The following is a 23,486-nucleotide window of genomic DNA, read 5'->3' on the forward strand; positions in this document are numbered from 1 at the left end:
TGCATAAACGGTTAGACGGTAATAAATCAGAAGTGGTGCCACTACACAACATACAACCAAAGAGCAGTTTTCATTTTTAAGTTCAGAGGATGAAGTAGCTCCATGCACAGTGGTTAAGAAAAAAATTTTGTTCCCAAAACAAAGTAGAAATTTAATAAAGCAACTAGTTGATGCTCAAGAGATTCTCAAAACTTCACTGTTGTGCTGCATGTTATCTAAAGCTTTAGAACATGGTGCAGATTCTCAGTGTGATTTCATTAACCCACAGATTATATCAAGTTACAGAGAAGACTCACATTAATTTGTCTTTATAGCATTTTAAATAAACATTTCAACAAGCCCCACAGGCTATTTTACAATGTCAGACTCCCGTGTATAGACTTCCATAAACCTGTTAAAGGCAGAATAACTTATTCTATGAAATGAAGCAACTTCTTTGCCTTCTTTGAATTAACTGCAGTGTGCCCCTTTTAAACTCTTTTCAAATAAACACTAAATAAGATACTTCATTTACATAAATTTTCAGCTTACCTTTTTCCTGTGAATTCTGCTTGTCCCTTCTTATTGAAGATGAATTTGGAGTCATTATATCCCCATCCATTCCACTTCAAAAGTTCTTGCCTTAAAGGGAAAAAACATGAGTGACAATATTAGCATCCTGCAGATCCAAAATGCTTTTCTGTTATATGGTTTTGGAAAAAAGTCTTACCAGACAGCAATTCAAGAAATCAAGTACATATCAAAAGTATATAGCTTAGAGCCAAAAGAAATTCTGAAACCACAACCATTACTCCTTCAGATTGCATCCCATGACTTGAAAGACCAGATGCTCTATAAAAAGAACCACCAGCTTAAGTCATCGCACATTGAATTGAATCATAGAATCATTAAGGTTGGGAAAGACCTTTAAAATCATTATGTCCAACCTTTCACCAACCACCATGCCAACTAAACCACAGCACTAAGTGCCTCATCCAGTCATTTCCTGAACACTTTCAGGGATGGTGACTCCACCACCTCCCTGGGCAGTCTGTTTCAATGTCTGACAGCCCTTTCAGTGAAGAAATTCTCCTGATGTCCAAGCTGAACCTCTCCAGGCACACCTTGAGGCCAGTTCCTCCCATCCTGTGTCTCCTGTTAACTGGGAGAAGAGATCAACCCCACCTGGCTACAGCCTCCCAACAGGGAGTTGAAAAGAGTGACAAAGTCACCCCTGAGCGTCCTCCTCTCCAGGCCAAACACCCCCAGCTCCCTCAGCCACTCCTTATCAGATGTGTGCTCCAGACCCTTCACCTGCTCCACTGCCCTTCTCTGGACACACTCCAGCCCCTCAATGTCTTTCTGCTCTGAGGGGTGCAGGATTCGAGGTGTGACCTCACCAGTGCTGGGAACAGGGGGATGATCACAGCCCCAGCTCTGCTGCCACACCAGTGCTGATCCAGGCCAGGATGCCTTTGGCCCTCTTGGCCACCTGGGCATGCACTGGCTCACTCCAGCTGGCTGCTGACCAGCACCTGAAGGTCCTTTCCTGCTGGGCCAGCTTCCAGCCTCTCTGCCTGTAACAGTACATGGGTGTGTTTGGACTGAAGGGATTTGTCTGTTTGTTTTTCTTCTGTGTAGAGAGAGAGAAGTAGAGCACTGGTGACACAGTGATATTTTCCAGTTTGCAAGGGTAAGGTGTGAAAGATGGCTGGTTTTCACTCTATACATAAACATACAAATAGGTAACATCTAAATATTTTCAGAATAAAAAAAGACATTTAATATTAAAATTCATTTTCTTGGCAGAGAATAATGATTTCAGTTGCTTGTTATCACTACTGCAATCCCGTAGCATTCTTAACATTCAGTTGATGAGGAAGTTTGAGATACATTTGGACTGAAAGTCATAAAGAACAAAACCTCAAGAAGCGAACGAATAACAAATACAAACAGAATCTGATAGCATAAAACTATAAATATATAAAAACCAAACTAGCAACTGCCAAAGTACAAGCAGAAAACTGAAAAATCTTAAGCATAACCATATCAGAGAATCTCTTAACTATGATAGTCATCAGAACTACATCAGTGCAAGTGTATTTAAGACTTAAGAAATACTGCTAGTAATTACACAATAATCAAGCTTTGCTTTAAAAGCTTGCTATTTATTTACATTACAAATGAAATTACAAACCTACAAACCAAATTTTAGTTAAAAGAAATGTATCTCAAAGAATTCTGTCAGAAGATCATTTACTTCCCTGCCCTATATACAGTAAATGTAGCTCTTACTCTGACTGCCTAAGAGTAAGATAATCAGGAGTGACCATTTCAAAAAGACCCTGTGATTCACAGAAAACACTGCCTCAATCACTTTCAGCTCCAGCATTACATGCAAGATAACCACGCGATGATTGATTACCAAAGGTTTTCATTATAAATGTATTATTAACACAGGCTGCTGACATACTATGAGTGCAATTCAACGGACTTGGCTCAAACAAAATCTATTTTCTTCAAACTGCCTGTATGCAAGATTTTAATTAATCAAATGGAAAAAAAGCCATGGTCATGTATTTCATTACAATTGTTTGATTCAGACATTTCAACCAGCCTTTGACAAATCTGGCACTTAAAGCAAACTTTAGCAGTTACTGAGTACTGAAATAACTCAATACAGTTTTGTGAAATACCCAGTCTACATTTTTCTTCCATACTGAAAAATCAATTCTAAAATTTCAGTCAAAATTAAACTGAGCAGAGCTGTCCAGATAACAGAAACCTCTTCCACTGCCTGCTCTTTCTGATCTTTATACATGCAGGGTTCACACAAGAAAGGACAAGGATTCACTCATATTCCATAGCATGGGAATGCCTTGTACTGTTGTGACAGATTATCAAAAAGGGTTTGTAAAGCATGTTATGCAGACTTGCCCATTTTTACCCTTATTTCTATGTGTGTATATTTATAAATGCTGCATATATTTATATGAAGGTCCCCAAAGCATCTAAGTCATACACAGTGGAGCTGCTCCACAGTGAGAAGAAGGTGACATAGAATTGGTCAGCTCAAGAGATTTTTTTTTAAACTAAATGTTCTACTCAAATCCCAATCAGTACAGTGCTCCTCAAGGGAAGATTTCTCCCTCTGCTGACTAAATGCAGTATTTCTATATACCTGACATCTGTAGTTTGTTGAATCCTGTGAAGTCAGAACAGACTTTATATTACTAAGCAAAACTGAGGAAGGTTCAAACTTCCCCTCTAATTTAGAGAGGGAAGTCCTCTTGCAAGGCAATGCCAAAATAAATATGCCAACAATGATGCATTAAACAGGTTAGAGAAACTACCTGCAAATCAGGAGACAATCAGAGAAAGACACAAAAGGCCAGGCCCTAAAGAAACTGGTGACATGAGATAAACTGATAATGGCCAGGTTTGAAACTATCATTAGTCCTGATATCAGTACAGACAGGTACTTCCCACAAAACCATGGGGAGGTATTATTAATTAAGGACACAAAGACAGACTCAGATATGAGGTTTTTCTGCTACACTAACCACATTCCCATCTGCTTGCCTGTTCTAAAGGCCTAATCTCCTAGGTTGGTGTTAAACCACCTGGCACTTTGATCAGGCTCTAAAATACAAAACAGAGTTTAAGAGTTTTAACTTCTAAGAATTTATTTTATGGTTGAACTATTCCTGAGTAAAATTGAGTACACAAAGCTTTATTCTGTCAGACAACATAGCTTCCATCACTGGTGTGATGATAATAAAAAAATTAAAATCTAAAATAACAGTTTGCATGTTTGTAGAAGAATACTTGACCCAAATATCTTGGCTACCTTGTAACACAAAGGCAGGGGATTTCACACCACCACACACAATGGGCAGTACACTGTCTTGTGGCAGGTAAACACCAGAACAAGAAACATCCAATTTTTTTATATTCAAAACTATACTGAGCAAGTGTGAGGTTTCTCTTTGGAGACAGGAAGGGTTGTTTTTGGAATGAGTATGCTACACATACAGGTTGCATGAGTAGCAAGATATAATTTACCCACCCTTCTGGTTTTCTTCTCAGACTCCTTTCCAAGGAAAAAAAAAATTAAAAAAAAAAGTATATATATATATATAGCCAAGACTCTCACCAAAATCTGACATTATTCTCACTTTAAACTGTTATTGTAGTATCATACCCAAACTGTCTTATATAAAGACAACACCTTTTCTATTCAGTACATTAGCTTCAACAAAATATCAAGCTCATCAACTATCTCATTTTTGACAGAAATGTGAAATGCTTTAGTCAGAAATAGTAGAAATGGACCAGTACTTCCTTGCCTTCTAACTTCAATGATAGAAATTCACTACTGAAATATACGAAGTAGTACAAATCAAACCTTGCTTAAGGTTTTTAACGTGTATGTTTGTATATATACACGAAATTATATTGCCTGAAAGAAAACACCTCACCATGGAAGCAGTGACAATAGATTAACAGAGTGTGACTCGTTTAATTGAATTTAAATATTCCACTTTCATTACAATGCCCAACACTAAAATACTAGTTTGACTCGCTGGATAAGGATTTTTACAGCTGGGGGGCAGGAGGGTGGCACCCAGTCCACCAGCTGAACTGGTGCTCCTGAAGAATGCAGTCACTCAGCTGGGCAGGCAGAGGCCTTGGGACTACACTATTTCAACAAACTGCACCTGCCAGCACTGTTCAGTTCTTAGGTTTTAGTCATTGGCACAGTGACTGGATGAAAAAGTTCTTATCTCTCCCACAGGAAGCGAAGGATAAGCACAGAGTCTCCCACAGATAGCCAAGGCTTCTTTGGAGAAGCAAGATGAATGTGCAGTTCAATCCAGCTGGAGAAACGTGACTCAGCTGGAGCAAAGCCTAGATGTTCTCATCAGTTTCCTCACAATAACCACTGACTTTGTCAATTCAATCACCAGTGGACAGTCAGCATTAAAATCCCACACACATAAAATATTCACAGGCACTTCTGCTGCACAATAGAAGAGTCAGCAGATTCCTGGAAATCAGTTTAAAGCAGCAATTTTAAGGGCTACATGGGCTTAAGCACCAGTATTTGCCTAATGTAACACAGTCTTGCAAGTTGTAGAGTTCTTGCATAACCCAGTGTGTGGGTGCAGTAATACTGAGGCAGTATTATGGTGGTAAGGTGTTACAAGAAGACATTACCCAAGGAACAATTCCTCACAGCACACCCCAGTTGGACTTTGGGTTACCAATCCAGCCCCCCAGCTGGAAATTCAGAACCCTTTCCACGGGTGGTACCAGAAGATCCCTCTCCCCTGGAGCAGTGCCTCTGTTCAGATTATACAGTCACACTTCTCAACACGACACAGTGCTTCTGAAGCCAGCAGTAAATCAGCAACAGGTGCCTGAAATAAACAAAGAACATGCAGCCCAAGGAATTGTTTCAAGAATTGCTTTGTGAAAGCATGATTTATCTGGAGAGGAATGCCACACTGCAGGCAGAGAGTATCTGCTGTGTTTGTCATTCTTATGCTTTTTCCCTCTTGGAAGACCTTCCCTGCAGCAAACCCAATATAATTGTTCTCAAGTCTGAAGTCAAGTAACACCTATTTTATAACCTCAGACACACTCGAAATTTGTGTATTTAATGCTGCCTTTCAAACTGATTCCATGAAATATATCTATGAAAATAAGTCAAAGCTATTTCTTGTAATCCTCAGTGCTGAGATGCTGAATATTCTTAATTTTGGACTACAGGGTCTGCAGTCCACACTTCCAGCTAAGCCCCTGCAGCTGCACATACACTGATTCAGTTGCTGTCCTGTTTGCTGAATACCTCACACAACAACACAAACCTGTGCTCATAATTACAGTTTAAACCTACAGTAAGCAGCAAATGCAGACAACCAGATTTTAGGCATAAGACATCAAGGGTTTAGGTACCCAAAAGCAGAGTGCTTTTCTCTAAACTATTCTGATAAAACAAGCATTCACTTTCCTTACACACGTTCTTAGCCTTGACTATTTCATTACTCTTCATTTCACTACAGTGTAATAAACAAAGCCCCAAGGAATAAGGAAATTAGTGTTTCTCTAGTGTTCTTCCATAATAAATAAAGCAAATTAGGGTGAATTAAAGATCAAGCAAAGCCAAGACATTATAATCATTCTTCTCAGTGAACACTTGGCCAAATGATGTTTCTCATGCAACAGAATACTTTACTAGAAGCTCTCTCTATTCCACCTACTACTTCAGCTGACACCAGTTTCACTTTTATCTTTGAATACTGCTCTACTACAAAATGCACACACATGGCTACTTCCAGGCAGTAAATGAAACAGCACAAAGAGATCAGTCCATTGAGAAGTATTTTCTGAAAGCTTGCAAAACCAGGAATTCTCCTTTGCTGTCTTAAAAGAAATAACTTAATGAAGGAATCAACTGTCTGACATTTTTCTGCACAAGTAAATTCAGTTCCTGGACACCTTTTTTACCCGTCCCATAGAGAGCCTTTTAGCATGCTTTGCAGCAAATACATCACAGCTCAGGAAAACTTTCTGGCCTATACCATGAACCCCAATGGAGTTGCACAAAATAGCCCAGTTTTGGATATAACAACACCACAGAAGCAGTAGGCTTGTCCATCACATTCAACCTGCACATGATTTTTTATACTCCACATTATTTATTTTCTACAAAGAGGTACAGTAACACTTTAGGAAAGTCTAGTTGACTGCAGTCTACTACACTACTGATCTCCTTACTTTGCTTCAGGTCAAAGTACCTTCTAGTCCAAGTAATTACTTTAATCTATTGCATTATCAGATTATTCTAATTCTATTCAGTTTAAATAAACACATCAAATTTAAATAAACACCTATATACATATTCATTTTCTTGTATACAGCAGTTCAGATCTCAGTAGATAACAAACAGCTGATCTACAAAAGTCTTTCCTTTTTTGCTGTAAATTGCTACTTGCTTTCATATAACAATCTATATAGAACTTCACATATTAAACACTTCACACATTCATCTAGGTCCTTTTTCTAATAAAATTTAGCTAATTAATATACCCAGTTTGGCTTACTTGGTATCAAATGATCTAACAATAAATATTGTGTTACTTAAATTCTTATAGATTTCCTACATTTCATCTTCCTGACATGCAATTACTTGGAGTTATGTGTTAGACAGGAATTGCTGTAACATATGAAGTCACTTTTATCATCAGGTTAGGACACTTTTTTTCATGTTAATGTTTCCATGAGAGAATCTTCTTTATCTGTTCTTCAAGTATTAACTTTGACTAACAATTAATTGCTTTGATGCAATCAAAGAACCTCCTGTGAACTGCCACACCTTCCTCAATGCAACAGGTTCTTACTCTTTTGATTTCTTAAGACTGGTGAAGTGGCACCAGCCCTTTCCTTCTTCATCCTTTTCATCACCTTAAATTCAGAAATCAGCTACACCAGGATACAGCTTAGCACCATGTGTTACTTAAACACCACTCTCTAAAGGATGAAGTCTTTATTATAAAGATCCCTCTGAGTATTGGGGGTAAGATACAAAGCCTCTCCTAGTACCAATTCTTTAGGAGTTAATACATGCTGCTGCATTACAACATCATAATCATTAGCAGCAAGAATGGCAAGTGTCTATATGAAGAAGGTACAGCAACATTAACTCATTGCCCTGAGCAACCTGCCTGTGAACTCAACACAGCAGTCAGCTCACTACACACTCATCCCTTAGTTTACCCTGTGTAACAGTATGCCCATAATAAAAGGTATTCACAAGCCTCTCTTCATCCCCTAGGAAAGCAGCTTCTCCACAGAGATAGGATAATCAGGAGACCCCGTCCAGCCTTCTGTTGCTCCAGGATAGAATAAAAGTTAAGCCTACAAGCTACTGAGTCAACATTTAGTTACACTTAATCAATTACCCCTTTTAACAAAGACCAAATGGTTGAAAGTTTGATTTGAGTAAGTTGTACTATGTAAGTTTTGATGAGATTAGCATCAGTGCATACTCCATCTTTAAGGGACTCTTGAGCACACCCAGCAATTACTCTGGTACAACTGTGTCCTAGGAAGTTGTAGCACCTGGCTGCTGTTCAACGGTACAAGTTGAACACTTCATGTGTACACCGTTATTCTGAAGATTAAGTAGGTTTTTAAATCAAGTCTCACCAGCAAACTGAGCTTACCAGTCAACAAAAGTCAACTGCATAACATAAAAGGACAGGAAAATTAATTTCAAGGAAGAGTTATTTTCCAGCTCAATTGTTTTACCAATGTTTTCAGCATGCCTATAATCCTCTTCTGGCTTCAACACACATTGTGTAACTATGATTCCAGCTTTCACTGCAACACTCAATTAAAATATTGCATTTAAGCCAGGAATGCCACTGAGAAATACCATCTCTCTACTCTTACAGTGCCTAAGATTTCCTTCAAGAGGATCCTCAGACAAATACACAGTTACTTGTCTTTTGAGGAACTTTCCCATCTCAATAACTAAAACTTGAAAAAGTAGAAAGTGTATTACAATCCTTAAACACATCAGTGTGCAAACACATTGCTCAGTCTTCCAAGGTATTTTTATTTGGAAACAGGAAGAATTAGATGAGACCCACAGACTTTCAGCCAATACCATGTACTCTCCATCCTCCCCTTGCTGGTGAGAAATAATGTCTGGATGAGACCTTTGCACACTTTCGTGGTTGAACCATCAACAAGAAAGCCATGTTTCCAGAGGCCACTGTCTACTGACTGTTAAAAAAACAGCCAGGAAAAAAATAATTCTGTCATCACAGACCTAAAGTACTACTAAAGGGGTTTTTTTTATCAAAGAAAGCCATTTACTTGCAGAAGAAATGCAACATGAGAGTGCACTTGAATCTGCTAAAATAGTATCTATAGCTTTGCTACTATTTCAAATGCTACAGGAAACATGCAACAGGTGTAAAGAACAAAAATTTTGTTTAAGGTACTTTTGGCTACAGCTTTGCCAGGAAAAATTAAAGTAACAGTTCAAAAGAGGCAGTAGAGCTGAATCAGCATTCAACAGACAACAAGAAAAAACATCCAGCTTTGAATTGCCCGAATATTACCAAAAAGAGGCGTGCAATGTCTCTAGGTCAGTTATTTTTACTAGATTTTTTCCAGCAACCTTCTTGGCCTCACAAATAAAAATCAACTGCAGATTAGCTGGGATTCACTAGAACAAGACTCAGGCATTCATCAATTGCCCCCTCCAAATCAGTGTAGGCAACAGAACTTTCTCCTCCATCACTCCAAAACCTGGATATTATCCTCAAACATGAGCTCAACCAAGATCCTCATATCCCAGCTATACTGTAGTCTCAGAATTTTCACATGCAGCATCTCAGGTGTATTTCAACCATATCTCAGATGTTCAGACAGAAACTTAAGACAGAGACAAAGCTCCCTTTAAGTTTTTCTTGTTTCTACACACACAAATAGGCTGAGCTCTAACAACAAGAAAGTTGTACCTCTAGTGAAGAACAAGCTAAGCTTTCCAGCAAATTTCCAGAACAAGCTAAACTTTCCCTTATACCCCCACAGCAATTTTTTATTCTGAGTCCAGATCAAGTTATCTAGAGTAAAAATCCATTACGATCCTATAGCAGGTCCTAATACAGGAGAGCAGTGTCAATAACTTGTAGAAGTACAAATGTTAAGTTCTCCAAGCCTGTGTTTCCACAGAGAAAGAAGCTATCTTCCAGGTCACAGGCATCTTCACAAAAGTTTGTTTCTCCCGCTCTTCACAGGTGCAATATCTGGCTGCAGAAATTATACATCAATCCATTTAAAATAGATCCCTGAAAAATAGCTAAGCTGGTATTTTTCCGGAAACAGTGATTTCTTCCTGGATTCAAACCAAACAGAAACTCAATATGGAAGGCAACAACTGCAGAACACCCCTTTTGTCCCAGTGAGCAGCACAAGCATCAAACTCCCCTCAAAGAGAACTAAACACTCTCAAAGCTGTTCACATCTGACTGCACATGCATGACAGCCCAGTCCTCCCAAAGCAGGCAAGCTCAGTTTGTGACCACAGGCCACAATTTGCCTGTTAGGAGAATCCAGGCTGTTCCTTGCTCTTTTTGAAAAGATTGAGAGCAAAGCATGGGCTGAATGGATTTTCCTCAAACAAGGAACAGCTCTTCTATTCACTGCTTGCCCAGTCTGCTTCTGGACTACCCCCATGCACTAACACACTAGTTCCTGTCCACAGCTCAAGAGAGAACAGGAGGTTTTCTACAACCTAGGCCTTAAAACGCTCTTATAAGATAGCAAGTCAACATACATATAGAAAATCCATATCTGAGAAAGGGGGAGCAGTAAAAGAAAGTCACATAACTAATACAAGTCCACCCCAACAGAAAGGGGACCTCATAACAATAAGTTACATGGAACCATAATGGTATAATCATAGCATTTCTTTTTAATCTAGCAAAAAAAACTACTCCAAGAGTCAGGGAAATAACTTTGAACTAGAGTATTTGATTGTCTTCCCTTGGTGTCATGCGACTTGACTCCTCACTGCTACACACAGCAAGAACCAGAAAAAGTATTTCATAGCTCTAAAAATTATTCATTTCTAAGAAACTTTTGTTAGAACCTAATGCATGAGCACACTCTCCCAGTATTCACATCAGCTGAAGGTTTCGGTGAACAGGGGAGGACCAAGAGAGCAGACACAGACCTTGCTCTTCACACTTGCTGCATATCTCATTAGAGCAGCCTCAAAGTATTTTACAAGAACAAAACTCCTCCATCACATCTACAGATGTGAATCAGATGAGCACGAACGACTTCCCATTTTAACACCATCCCACTTACTACAGAAACAGGCAAGAGGCTCAAGACCACGTTCTTTCGGTTTCCTCCAGTCCGCGCAGCGGAGCACGGCTTCAGCCACTGACATCACCCGCGCCCGGCACCTGCCTCACCCTCCTCGGGCCGCTCCTTCCCGCCCGCCGGACCCCGCTCCTCCCGCAGAGCCCACGCGGGGCCTCCCGGGCCCCGCCGGCCCGCGCCCGTGCCCGGCCGGGAGGAGAGCGCTGCCACAGCCCGGCCCCGGCCCGCACCACGGCCCCGCGCTCCGGCACCGCCCGGCCCGGCCCCGCCGGCGCGGCCCGCGGGGACCCCCGCCCGCACCCACCGCTTCTTCGGGATGGAGCCGGAGGCCGGCCCGGCGGCGCCGCCCTGCGCCTTGCAGGGGCTCGGGGAGAGCGCTCCCCGGCCCGGGGCCCGCGGCGAGCCCCGCAGGTGCCCGGAGATGATGCGCAGCCGCCGCCGGGCGGAGGACGGGGAGCCGCCGCCGCCTCCCGCTGCCTCCCCGGCCGCGGCCGCCATCGCTTCCGTGTTGTGCCGCGACCGCCGCCGGGTGAGAGGGCGCGCGGGCGGAAGGCGCCGCCCGGCGCTCCCCGCGCGGGCCCCGCCGCCCCCCCGCGCCCCGCGCCGCTCGCTGCCGCTCCCCCGGCACGGCCCGGCACGGCACGGCCCGCCCGAGCCGCCTGCCCCGGCAGCGCTGGGCTTGGTGGGCAAACCGGAGAGAGAGAGAGAGAAAAAGCGTTTATTAAAGATTTCCCGCCTCCGGTGCTGTAATTATAGCCCCTCTGGGTCGCTGAACAAACGTGAGAGAACACAAAGGCGTCCTTTAGAGATGAGGATTGCCTAAGTTAATGATGAAATGCTAATTAATGACAATAGCATAGGCGGGTTACTTAAGAAATAGGTCGGTGATGTGGCAGATAATCCTACAGGTGTTGCAGATTTTATCACCGCTGTTGATAGGGCCACAAGGCTCTGGTGAGTGCCGGGCTGCTGGGCCAGGTGCCTCTCTCTGCCCGTGCAACCCGGCTGTCCCGGAGGGGAGGATGCAGGCCCGCCGATCTGCTCGCCCACCCAGCCCGCACCACGAAATGAATGCTGGCCGGCTGCTGGGAATGCATCCCTTCTGTATTGGGATACCCATCACTGGGCCAATCCTTGCAAAAACTGACAGTCCTCACCGTGTTTGGGACCTGTGGGAACATCTGGGATTCACTTTGTAGCATCACTTTGAAGACGGAGAGGAATTGGGATTTAAGGGAGATACAGATTTGATGCCGAATCCAGGTGCTTTCTGCTATGAATTTACCTTGACACACCAGAATGCTTTGAATTTCCAGTCAGGAAAGGATGTGAGAACTGGGAACATTTTAAAGTAGAACAGATGAGAAGAGGATTTTTTTCCATCAGGGAATGAAAAAAAATCTTAACAAACCGAGTCCCTTACAAAAGACTAAGGAAGATAGGTTATCAGTCTTCAAATATGTAAAAGACTGCTATGGAGTGAAAGGAAGCAATCAATCTGCCCTTCATATCCCAGCTAGGTTGGTGAGAAGTAATGAGCTCAAACTGCAAGATATAAGTTCAGTATTAGCATTAGACTACTTTCTAATGGCAGTGAAAATGAAAAACTGTTGTAGTCTGCCTAAGTGGAGAACAAAGTCACCTTCATTAGACAGCGTTAAGAACAGACAACATACATCTATCAGACATACCATTATAAGCAGTTCTGCTCAGGGCAAGGTGATGGGCTAGATGACCTGCTCAGATTAATGCCAACTTTTCCTCTGTGACATGAAGTATCTCACACTGTTGAAGCCTACTCAGTTGTCACACAGGACCTACTTTCATGATCAGCTTTTGCCACTGACTGGCACCAACTTTGCCAGTTGCTTTGGAAGTCCTGAAGTGGATTGCTGGGATCTAGGTGATGACTGATACTTTCGTAATGACATTTTGTCTGTCAGTGTTGATTTATTTGTTCATTCCTTCCTCAGATGTTTGTTACCTATGTGAAATAAAATCCCATGAAAACTGATAAAGCTCTTACCCTCTTTCAAGACTTTTTTAGGGACCTGTTTCTCCCATGATAGTTCAACGTTGCACCTTTCCATTAACTAAGCAATTTGCAGGAAGTTCTCCAAGGAGCAGGCTGTACTGCACAAGCAGTGAGACTTGGGCTCAGTTCCTTACCTCACATGCAATATTGGTGCTTCTTTGAGTCATAGCTCCCCATATATAAACCAGGGATAACACTATCTCCCTAGAGAGATTGGTCTGAAGATACACACACTATGGACTGTGTGACAGCATAGGACCAACCCCAGTAATGCCTACTGATGAGAAGCAGTTCATAAAAGCCACCCAGGTGTTATTACTGTTTGTTTTGCTTTTATTCTCACCATTGTTAATTGATTTTATGCCCTTTGTGTACTTTGTCTAGAAAATAGCCTGCAATTTTCCTGGGGCAGTGATTGCACTAGTTGCAATGGGATCTCAGCCTTAAGTTAGGTGTCTGGTATTAGTGCAACATAAACAGCTGTTGTGGCACTTCCATAGTTTGGTTATGGAGTTAAATTTCCCCCCTGTGAATAATTTGTATACAAGTTTCTGGATTAACTCGTGCATATCCACATTTAGCTGTGTGCTGCTGCAGAGGCAGTCTGTAGGGAACAAACACGGGTCTCAATGGAATTTCCATTCACATTGTTTACTGAAGTTCTGGCTATAGCTGGGGGGACTTTCAGTCACAGTTACCTAAACCTTTCCACATTGCTGAATGCTGCCAAATGGATGCTAAATCCCCTGTAGTAGGCTTCAGATTTTCCTAGAATGTTTCCTTGAATCCCAGTCACTTGTAAGGAACAATAATGAGCCCATTGGTCGTTTATTTGATCCTAGTTGTACAGCTTCACAGTAAAAAATTGACCTCAACTAGAATCTGATAAGTAATATTTAGCATCACCTCACAACTTATTTCTCAAAAAAGTTCCAAATTTGTTTTAATGTATGTGTGTGAATGAAGATTTAACTGGGGATGCTAGAGACATAGTGATATAATTTGGAAACTATTGAGAGCCTTGTCTTTTGCAAAGCAGAGGAATAGCTAAGTCACACCTTGTTTTTGTGCAACAGGGATCTTTTCTTACAATTAGAATGCTAAGCTCCTACCAGAGCTCTGCATGCAATCTCTGCTTCCCTTGAAGGATGGCAATCTTCATAAAAAGCAGCAGTAACTTAATGTGCTATCAGATTGTGAGATCACTGTTTCTCATTTGCTGAAGTGAACCACTGGCATGTTTTCAAAAACTATATCTAATTTAACCATATAACTAATTCTGATAAGTAGTAGTGCTGAGAAGAAAACTTAGGGAACAGGATTTTGAAAGTAATATGTTGTGACACCGAAGCAAACTTATATCAGTAAAAATACCAGCAAATCTACAGTGCAGTAGTTGGAAATATTCTAATTGTTGTTGAGCCAAAGCAGCAGCCTTTGCCATTCCATGAGCTGTCCTGCCGGCAAAACCAAGTGCATCTGTAAGCAAAAGTGAGATGCCAGCTCAATGTGATACCTCATGTCAACAAAGGCCTGCATTTCCAGAATTCTACACATTGGCATTTTCAGGAAACATAGTTTTAAAGCCGTTTACAGTGTAATACAAAATAGAATTGCCAAAGTACTGTAAATATCCAGAGAGGTCCTCATAACAAGGTGTCTCAGAGTTCCATTACACAGTGGTCCCATGGGATACCACGGAGGGAGCATGCTCTCAGGACAAACACTACACTCCTAAGCAACCTGCACAAAGGCTGTGCAAAGGAAGGACTCTTCTGATAAATCTTCTTGCCTTGAGTGGAGTCCTGCAACAGGTTGTAGAGAATCACCTAATATAGCATGAGAGCACCTGAGATGTAGGTATTCGATGCAGAAAACTAATTGATGGGAAGTAGCAACTATGCATACATCTGGGAGAGAGGGTACAGTGTTCAACCTAAACTGTAGTAAGAATTTTGAAACATTTCAAAGAAGTTTTATTGAAATAAAAGAAAGTTCCCAGTCCTGGCAGGAAGTGCACTGCTATAGTACATGTCTGCGCTATTCCTTAACTGACTAAATAGCAGAAAAAGTTGTGGGATTCTTTTTGTTTATTTTTCATTTTAAAGTGACACACCTTTAAGCTACAATTCTTAATTCACCTCACTGCTTCTGAAGGCAACAGAAGAACATTATCATAATACTAAGCTTTGAGAAAATAGACATAAAGAATCTTTTGCTTTCTAGATAAATGAAAAAGTAGAAATTAATTTTTTCAAGACTCTTTATTTCATGGTGCTGCTTGAAAGGTTTAAACAGAAGGAAACACCTATTGAACAAGGCGTGTTCCAGGTGTTCTTGCTTTCTCCAGTTCAACCACTATTAAGATGTGATTGACATGAATGTATTAGAACACCTTTTTGTTCTGTACCCCTGTACAAAAAGACACCACCTACAGAAGAGGTGGGGTTTTGGCTGCCCTAGGTTTAGGATGGGTGTGGGACATCCACAGCTGAATCATGGACTCAGAAGAAGCTGTTGAGGCAATAAAAGGGGGAAAAGGCATAAGCCCTTGAGATAACCTCTGGATTAGTCATTTTTTCACCAGAGGGGGAAAAAAAAACAAAACAAGCCTACACACATTCATGAACATGTCATTCAACACCCAGTAATTCATGCTCTGGGAGGAGTTTGTTGATATGGAATGGGCCAAGAAGTTTCCCTAAAGTAGCCAGTTTCTCTAAGATCTACTTAGGCATTGTGTCACTTTTACAACGTCAGCAGAGTCCCTGGGCAAAGGCACTGCATTCATCCCTCAGTCCATCCATGCACTACCAGCTTCCAGCACTATGAGCTCAGTTTGTCGGCCTCGGTGCCAGAGAAGAAGAAGAGCCCAGGTCTCAGAGCTCAGAGCTGCGAAGCAGCCTGAAGGACCTCTAGCCATTGGCAAGGATCAGCCTGGATTTGAAAGGTTACACAAGGATAGAAGTGATAATAAGGAAAAAATTATAACAGAGAGCATGGGCCATGAATGACCTCTAATTTAGGGATCTCTGACCAGAAGCTGACCTTTTTTTTATAGAGAAAATGTTAGTGGGCAGTATATTCTCTCTTTAGACATACAGGAAATGCATTGTGGTCAACTCTCTCCTATTAAAGACAGAAAGTGTAAAAGGACCTCAACTATTTCAGCTTTCAGTCAACAAGGTGATCTGAAATCTTAGAATGCTAGAAGTAAATGCTAGAAGTAAATATTTATCTGAACAAGAGATGTTCACTGAGAATAAAGTACTAAGTTCTTGTCCATGGTATATTTAAAAGTATATATAGACTCCTCAGTGAAACTGCTGTAACTCCACTAAGCCTTCCAAAGCAGAGTTATTAGTGATATACTTTTACTATTGCTGTACTTAGTAACTCCAGACCTGAATTTTCTGTATACCAGTTTTGCATGGAAGAAATATACTTTCTAAATTGTTAGCTATATGCACAGATAAGTTTGTGCATCCTTCTGTTCAAAGCTGATAAAGCTGTTTGTCTCTGCAAACTCTGAAAAATCTCTGTTTTTTCTGATTACTTCTGGTAGTCAAACCAGTTGTTCTTTGTCGCTGGTAGCAATAGTGGCAGGTGTGTTTATCAATGTACATACTTTGCAGGTGCACAGTGAACTCATTTCACCTTCTTCATTCTACTGGAATGACAGTCCTGCTGCCTCCAGAAAACTAAGGGAAGAGAGACAAGCTTCAGAGAAAACTGCATAGAGATGTATAGCCCTGCCAGTTTCAGCTCTTCCACAGTGTATGTCAAAAGCTTGTCAAGAGAAAAACCATTCATATTTACTTTTTGAGACAATTCTGTAAAACCAAACATAGTTACCACACATCCTCTCATGGCTTGGTTGGTGAAATTAAGCATAATTTGATATTTACAGGCAGTCAGCTTTCAAAGTGCATATCCCAAAGGAGCTTAAGTGCACACTCTTTTTTACTGCCCCAAGACTTTCTCCACTTCCTCCTTTTTAAGAGAGCTGTCAGTTTAAATGAAATGTAACTGCCCAGCATGACAAGGGAGCTTCTGTAGAAACTATTTGCCTCTACACTTTCCTGCCTGTTGCAAGTCCTGTACACCTGCATTTTGTCTTGGTGACATTATCTCATTACTATTCTCAGTTCTCCACACTGGAAAATAGATTATATTACAGCACTTTGCTGAAATATCCAGTCTCAGAATATCCAATTTCTCAGAATTTAGAGGGGAAAGAATAAATTACATAATAATGACATTTGCTTAATTCTGTATTTTCCTTGTTCATGTCCCTAGACATATTGGTTCTAATAAATATTGTTACTCCTAAGAGTATATAACATATAAACTGTATTGTGAAAGAGACTTTTGCTTGTGTTTTAATTAGAAGCTCAATCCTTTTATATACTTTTGAGAAGATTATAAGTATGACAAAAGCTCTACAATTTCTGGGTGAGAACAGCATCTCAGGAGCAGACTTAATACAAGGGTATGAAGAGGGCTGATTGTGCTTGAATGCAGTTTAAGTCAGTTGAGTTTTTACTTGCTTAATTAAAATAAGAAAAAGGTGTTAATAAAAAGCCTAGTGTATTTGTACTGTTCTTGACTGAATCTTTTACAGAGTTCTTTACAGCTGAACAGGGACATTTATCAGATGACTTGGCAGAAATGTTTGACATATTTCAGTTAAAACTCTAACACTTAACTGTTGTAGCTGACTCACAAAAGCCCTTTCCTGGATCAGATAGCCAGGCAACTTAAGAAACAAATCAGCTATTGCAAATTCTTGGAGTTTAAAGAGAAGGAACATTTTCTTCTAGTGATTATTACATTTTAAGACAATCCCTAAGTGTGCTCTGGGGAATACCAAGATATGCAACATCAGACACACAATTGAGCAACGTAATTGTGTAAACACCATGTTTGGGACAGGCAGAGTGTTTGAATAGACTGTGCAAAAACTGTTCCCAAAAGAAAGCTGACAAATAATTAAGTGACTCTTTAAAATGAATAAAATACACCTTTGGTGTTTGATTCTACTTCTAGGGTTCCCTTCACATTGTGCCATTGGTTTGCTCACTTTTCATGTGATACAGTGTATTTTCCCTTGCTTAAAACAAGAGGTTTTCATGATCTTGAGGGAACTAAATGTCAAAACAGAATAAAATATCTACACCTTACATTAAGCCTGTCTCAATAATTCTTATATCATATCATATTACTTGATAGTTATCTCCCACACCATAGTAAAATTGTCCTGTAAAGGTAGCTACTAATGGAAAGTCAAGATTATATAACTAAAAAGAGGGAATTTTATTAAACATCTGACTTTGCAGATGCTTTGTGAAAATGGAAGGCAGTTCCCAACTACTCTGAGGCATCTGTATTTATTCTGATATATGCAGGCACCCATATCCTTTTTATAAATCAGATGCACAGTCTTTTAACACACAGCTAAGAGTGGAGACTATCACTGTCATTTAAGGTCTGATGGGGAAATGGGTTAGGCTGACACCTGATGTTCTGCAGATTTGCAGTTTATGCACCAAACTACTTTAAGATATGTTTATCCAAATAGCCACTTTCTCCCATCCCCTGAACTTGTATCTTTTTTCAGCCTTGAGTGCTATTCAGTTCCTTCTTAGTCTGTTCCCCCAAAGTTTCATGTGATTCCTTCTAATTTGGCTCAAATTCCCTCTGGACTGCCTAAACAGAGTGCTCTCCCAGTACGTACTGAAGAAATGTAGGGGACTAATACAATTCATTTTGAGAGACATGCCTCAGAATGAAAACATTCAGGAATACGTGCAAAGATAATGAGAACAGATTAGATGAGAGTCAGGCAGAGTGTGGACAAGCACACATGGTGGTATTAGGCATTTAATGGTCCCTGCATATGCTGTGCCATGAGAGAATTGAGCACCCTAAGCAATTACATGGCAAGATAATGGAGGCAAACTGAACATTTAGAAATGGCTTTTTTTGAACTTGCCACAGAAAGCTTTGGCAGGAGACTGCCAATGCCATGAACATGGGATATTCTCTTTCCTTGTACCATGTTTCTTTTGTACCTCTCCTGTCACTCAAGGAACGGAGAAATGGGAAGGAGGAATTGCAGTCAGCAAAAGAGGAGCCAGAGTGACAGCTCACAGTGTGTGAACACGGAACTTAAACACAAGCTAGTGAGCACCATCCACCATGTGGTGTTGCACTGGTGGCCAACCACAGCAGAAAAGTAGAGATTTAATGGTTTACAGGCAGCTAAGTTATCATTATGCCAGTACTAGACCATATGCATTTTGTTCAGGGCAGAAGCACACAGCTTCCATAACTTACTCTCCTTTTCCTTGGAACTGGATCTAAGTTCAGTTCTGCCCCTTCTGAGCTCAAAGAAACAAAAGGAGGAGACAGACTGAATTCTGAATAATGAGATCAGGTAGTAAATCAAGGAAGTTTGAACAAATGTAGCTAATTCTGTCAGTATGTGAAACAAAACAAATGTTGATTCAACTCTAGTTTAGGCTGGGGCAGTCCAAGGCAGCTGAACAGAATATTTGAATAAGTAAAAGTAGCATTTCTGCTCAGATGCAAATCTGTTGCTGTTTTTAAAATACAGTTTTAACATCAGAATGCTGATGAAAAGGGTTGATTTTCAGGATTTTTCAAATTACAGCACAGTATATTAGGAGAAATGAGTGGCAATTTATCTGAATATGCAAGACCATAAACTGGAGCAGTTCAGCAGCTGCTCCACAGGCAGCTAAACTGTCTTTGTGATGAGAGAGAGACACTCTCACAGAGAAAAGTGGACACTCATGGGTAGGAACTACTAAAAAGCATCATTACCGATAAGTAAGCAAGCACTGCTAAAGCAGACAGAAGAGTGAGAGTCACTAGCAGGCAGCCTGGCCGTCTGTCTCCCTTTCCTTTTGGAAATATTGGTTATTTGTTGATTTTAATTCTTAAAATGTTGTTTCTTTCCTGATGATGATGTGATTTGAACTCGCCTGCATATTTGATTTGCGCCTTGTAGAAATTGAGTATATAAAATTAAGGACTGGCTTATCCTGTGGAATTTGCAGCAGCAGGACACCTTAAATGCTCCTGCTGCTGCTGCCTTGCCAGACCTGAGGACTCCAGTCTTGGGCACTGTCAAGCCAATGCTGTTCTCCAGTGCTTTGTTTCAATAGAGAAATGTGGCACATACAAGGGACAACAAAGGCAGCTCCTTTTTTGAAGAACACAAAATAGATTAAGCTGGTCTCAGCTGAAAAGGATGCCATCAATTTAGACAGCAGCCTGCTCTTTCAGCTGAAAACACAGCTGAAATGGAGCAGCACAAATGGGTGAACGGCTTGATTCTCCAAAATATTTGTGAGATAATTAATCTCTGCTGCTTGCTTTGTTTGATAGGGGACCAGCTTACTGCTCCATTACATGCAGTGATGTCTCTGAAGAAGGTAGGCATTTTCAAATGAGAGAAAAACAGAATTTATTTTCTCTTTAACACAACATTCTTTGTGTGTTGAGAAGTGAAAAAACAAGCTGTCCTTGTGTTCATGGCTCCTCAGCGCTGCAGGACTGGAAGTTTAGGGGCAAAGGAACAGTTGTAAAACAGAAAGTGGGGGCAAAGAAGGCAGTGCCAGACTTTGAGGGAGAACATACTACTGTAAATATACCTAATGACTAGGCATAAAAAGAGGTACTAAGTGATTCCTCATGCCCTTGTTAGCTGAAAGCAGCTTGGTGAGAAACCTCAGGGCAATCATTCCCAAGCTTGCTGGAACATCAGGACTCTGGAATAATAGTGTTGGCTCCCATGCTGGAGCACTCCCTCCTGGCCTATGGATGCACTAGTTTTAAGAGGATAATTAAGGAAAATAGTACAACCTTGTGACTGAAGGAACAATAAAACCATGATAATAAATTCAGCAGAGGGAGAGTTAGAATACTGAGACATTTATCAGGACAATTATCTTGCTGTGACAATGGTAGCACTTGCTTGGACATCTTGGTACAAAGCAATTGCTCGTGGGCCAAGAACATTAAACTGCCTTACTCCAGTTAAAATAGCAAGTTTCAACTGGAATGGAGAGCATGACTCCTGATACAGAGGACAGCAAGACAGCTAAAATTACTGCTCTTGAGCCCCTAATTTGAGTTTTTCTTCTCTTTTTGAATTTTTCCTTAAATGGCTAGAAATAATTTCTGTCTTACGCCTCCAGTAAGATGTTTAAATTCCTCATTTAGTGCTCAGTACATCATTCAAATTCTCCAACTCTCAGAGCAGAAAGCACTGCTTTTGAATCTTCAGGGCCTTTTACGGGATGCTTTTTTGCAATTATTTTGTAATCAACTGAATTGTGTATTTATATATCAGCAAAGTATCTTCTAAACACTTTTGTTATAGTATAGTATAGTATCCAAATATATTTTACCGCAGCTTCTAAGCAGTTTCTAAAAGCCATTAAAAATTAAAAAGGAAAAATTATATGCCTTGGATTTATTTTCCAGGTGATACTGTGTATCCCAGAATTGCCAAGCGTTCCTGACTTCTGTAGCTCTTACTTGACTTGTATGGCATTGTTGGCTGTGTTAAAACAGGCAAACTTGATCCTTATGCCTTGTCAATCTTACTTGAGATTTGAGTCAGTTATGTTTTGACTGGGTTTAAAAGAAAATATTTCCAAGTTTGGGTTTTTTTTTCCCCTGCCAACCCTTGATTTCTCACTCTGTCTTACCTTGTACATTGCTTCCAGGACTCTTCAGAATGTACCAAGTGTTGGAACGAGACTCCAGAGCCAGCTGCACAAGCATCCCTCAGATTTCTGGAGTGCTGACCTGTAATGAGCTGATTTTAATCAGTGCCTTTGTGGCAGGTTTTGTCCTCAAACCCCTGCAGGAGGTCCTGGAGTCCCCAGCTACCACAGGCATCCCCATCTCACATTGTGAAACACAGAGGCTGAAGCTGGACCTGAGACCTGATGACATATTTTCATTTTCATTTGACCTACCACATCTGGGGACAGCAATTATCTTAGACAGCATCTCTGTGTGAAGGCCATTTGAGATTCCATGATACTGAGCTCTGATCTAAGGAGATCTGGAAAGTTGAGCAGGGTGGATTAATAAAACATTTTCTGATCTGTCACAGCCTAAATGTGTCATTGGCAAAGGACTGGGATGTGCTGTTTGTGACCTTTGCTTCCAAATCCACCAAAGCCCAGCCTTCCTTTCACCCGGCAGATGGCCAACTGCTTTTGCTAACATAAAATTAACCTAGGCAGAGGCTTCCTCACTAATGTTTATAGCCCTGCAGATGGACACGTTAAAGGAAAGGCAGATTTGTTAAAACATAAAACAAAAACCTATGAAACTTTAAATTCAAGACCTGTTATTTTGTGCTTGGTGGCAGAGCTCCTTTTTCTCCAGACAAGTATGCTCGAGTAATAAAGCACACGCATGGCCTCTGGGAACTGCAGCGTGTGCTCTAGGGATGTGGGGTAGTTTACTTCTACCAGGAGAGCCAAGACTGCAATAACAGACATGGTAGGCTTTGTGCCCCTGGAAAAGCTTAGATATATTAAGCTTAATTACAGGATAAAATGTAAATAAATGCTTTGAAGTTTTGTTCAGTTCAGCTCTATCTGCCCTTCCCTGATGCTGCTCTTTCTCTGAGTGTTCTTTGGTCTTTAAAAGACACTGTTAGTTTAGCTGGACCCAGCTGCACACAGTGGTTGCAATTTTGCCTAATGCTTGTGACTTAGGGTGGTCGGAGGGTACTCTTAGATGGGAATGTGAAAGTTTAAACTTGAGCTAGTATTTTCTCTGAAGTTCACATTTAGGATTCTGCCAGCAGCTCAGACATGGTTCTGCAGCATGTAGTAATTCATCCAGAGGGGATAGGTTCAATTCACATACTTAGAATTATCCCTAATATTTTGTCTCCTGCCATCCACTTCTGCTGGTAGGTAGTTACCAAGATGCGCCAGCTGATGGACAGGCATCTTTTAGCATCAGAGAAAGTCTCACAGTGACAAAATGAACCAGCTAATGGAAAGCAAACTAGAAATGGAAACAACAAACTTTCATCCATTGCTAGGACACTGTGCAGTCTAACACAGTATTGCAGCTGTTGGCAGACACTCAAAAGCTGGAGCATGGCATGCTTGAGAGGCTTGGACTGACCAGTCACAGGCTGTGTCAGCCAACATCTCCAGGAACTGAGGACACAAAAGACATCAGTTCTCCTCCCAGACCTGCTCTGTTTTCAGTAGTTTTCCCTCTTCTGCTTTTCCCGTAACTATTACAGCCGTGCTTTTCAGTCATCAGGGAGGTAAATGCACACCACATCAAAGGTTACAGTAGAACAGAGATTACAGAAAACAGTTTCCTGCTTAATTTTATGTAACTTCTAGCAGCATTGGAGTTACTGTTTTATCATTCCTCATATGTAGCAAATTAGCTTTTTCTATCTGAAAATCTCTTGGATAATAACCCAGCAAAGGATATAAAGTAAGGAAGTAAGGCTCTCCACTGGAAAACGAAGAAAACTGGC

At 40.9% G+C, this 23,486-nt stretch overlaps 1 protein-coding gene across 3 annotated transcripts in view; it reads right to left on the bottom strand.

Moving 5' to 3' along the window:
• Positions 1 to 21,991, bottom strand: part of AGPS (alkylglycerone phosphate synthase) — a 59,064-nt gene extending 37,073 nt beyond the window's left edge. Inside the window, exons 1-3 of one of the 3 annotated variants that reach the window (XM_064434338.1) lie at positions 21,943 to 21,991; positions 21,670 to 21,769; positions 532 to 621 (exon numbers count right to left, since the gene is read on the bottom strand). In XM_064434338.1, coding sequence (XP_064290408.1) covers positions 532 to 621; positions 21,670 to 21,769; positions 21,943 to 21,976 — 224 coding nt within the window. In that variant the 5' untranslated portion in view covers positions 21,977 to 21,991. Of the gene's footprint in view, positions 1 to 531; positions 622 to 10,872; positions 10,928 to 11,194; positions 11,405 to 21,669; positions 21,770 to 21,942 lie in introns of those variants that run through there. The other 2 variants (XM_064434337.1, XM_064434339.1) reach the window with 2 other exon arrangements.
• Positions 21,992 to 23,486: the final 1,495 nt, after the last annotated feature.

The sequence above is a fragment of the Passer domesticus genome, chromosome 10, assembly GCF_036417665.1.
Source record: "Passer domesticus isolate bPasDom1 chromosome 10, bPasDom1.hap1, whole genome shotgun sequence".
In the NCBI taxonomy this organism is placed as follows: Eukaryota; Metazoa; Chordata; class Aves; order Passeriformes; family Passeridae; genus Passer; species Passer domesticus.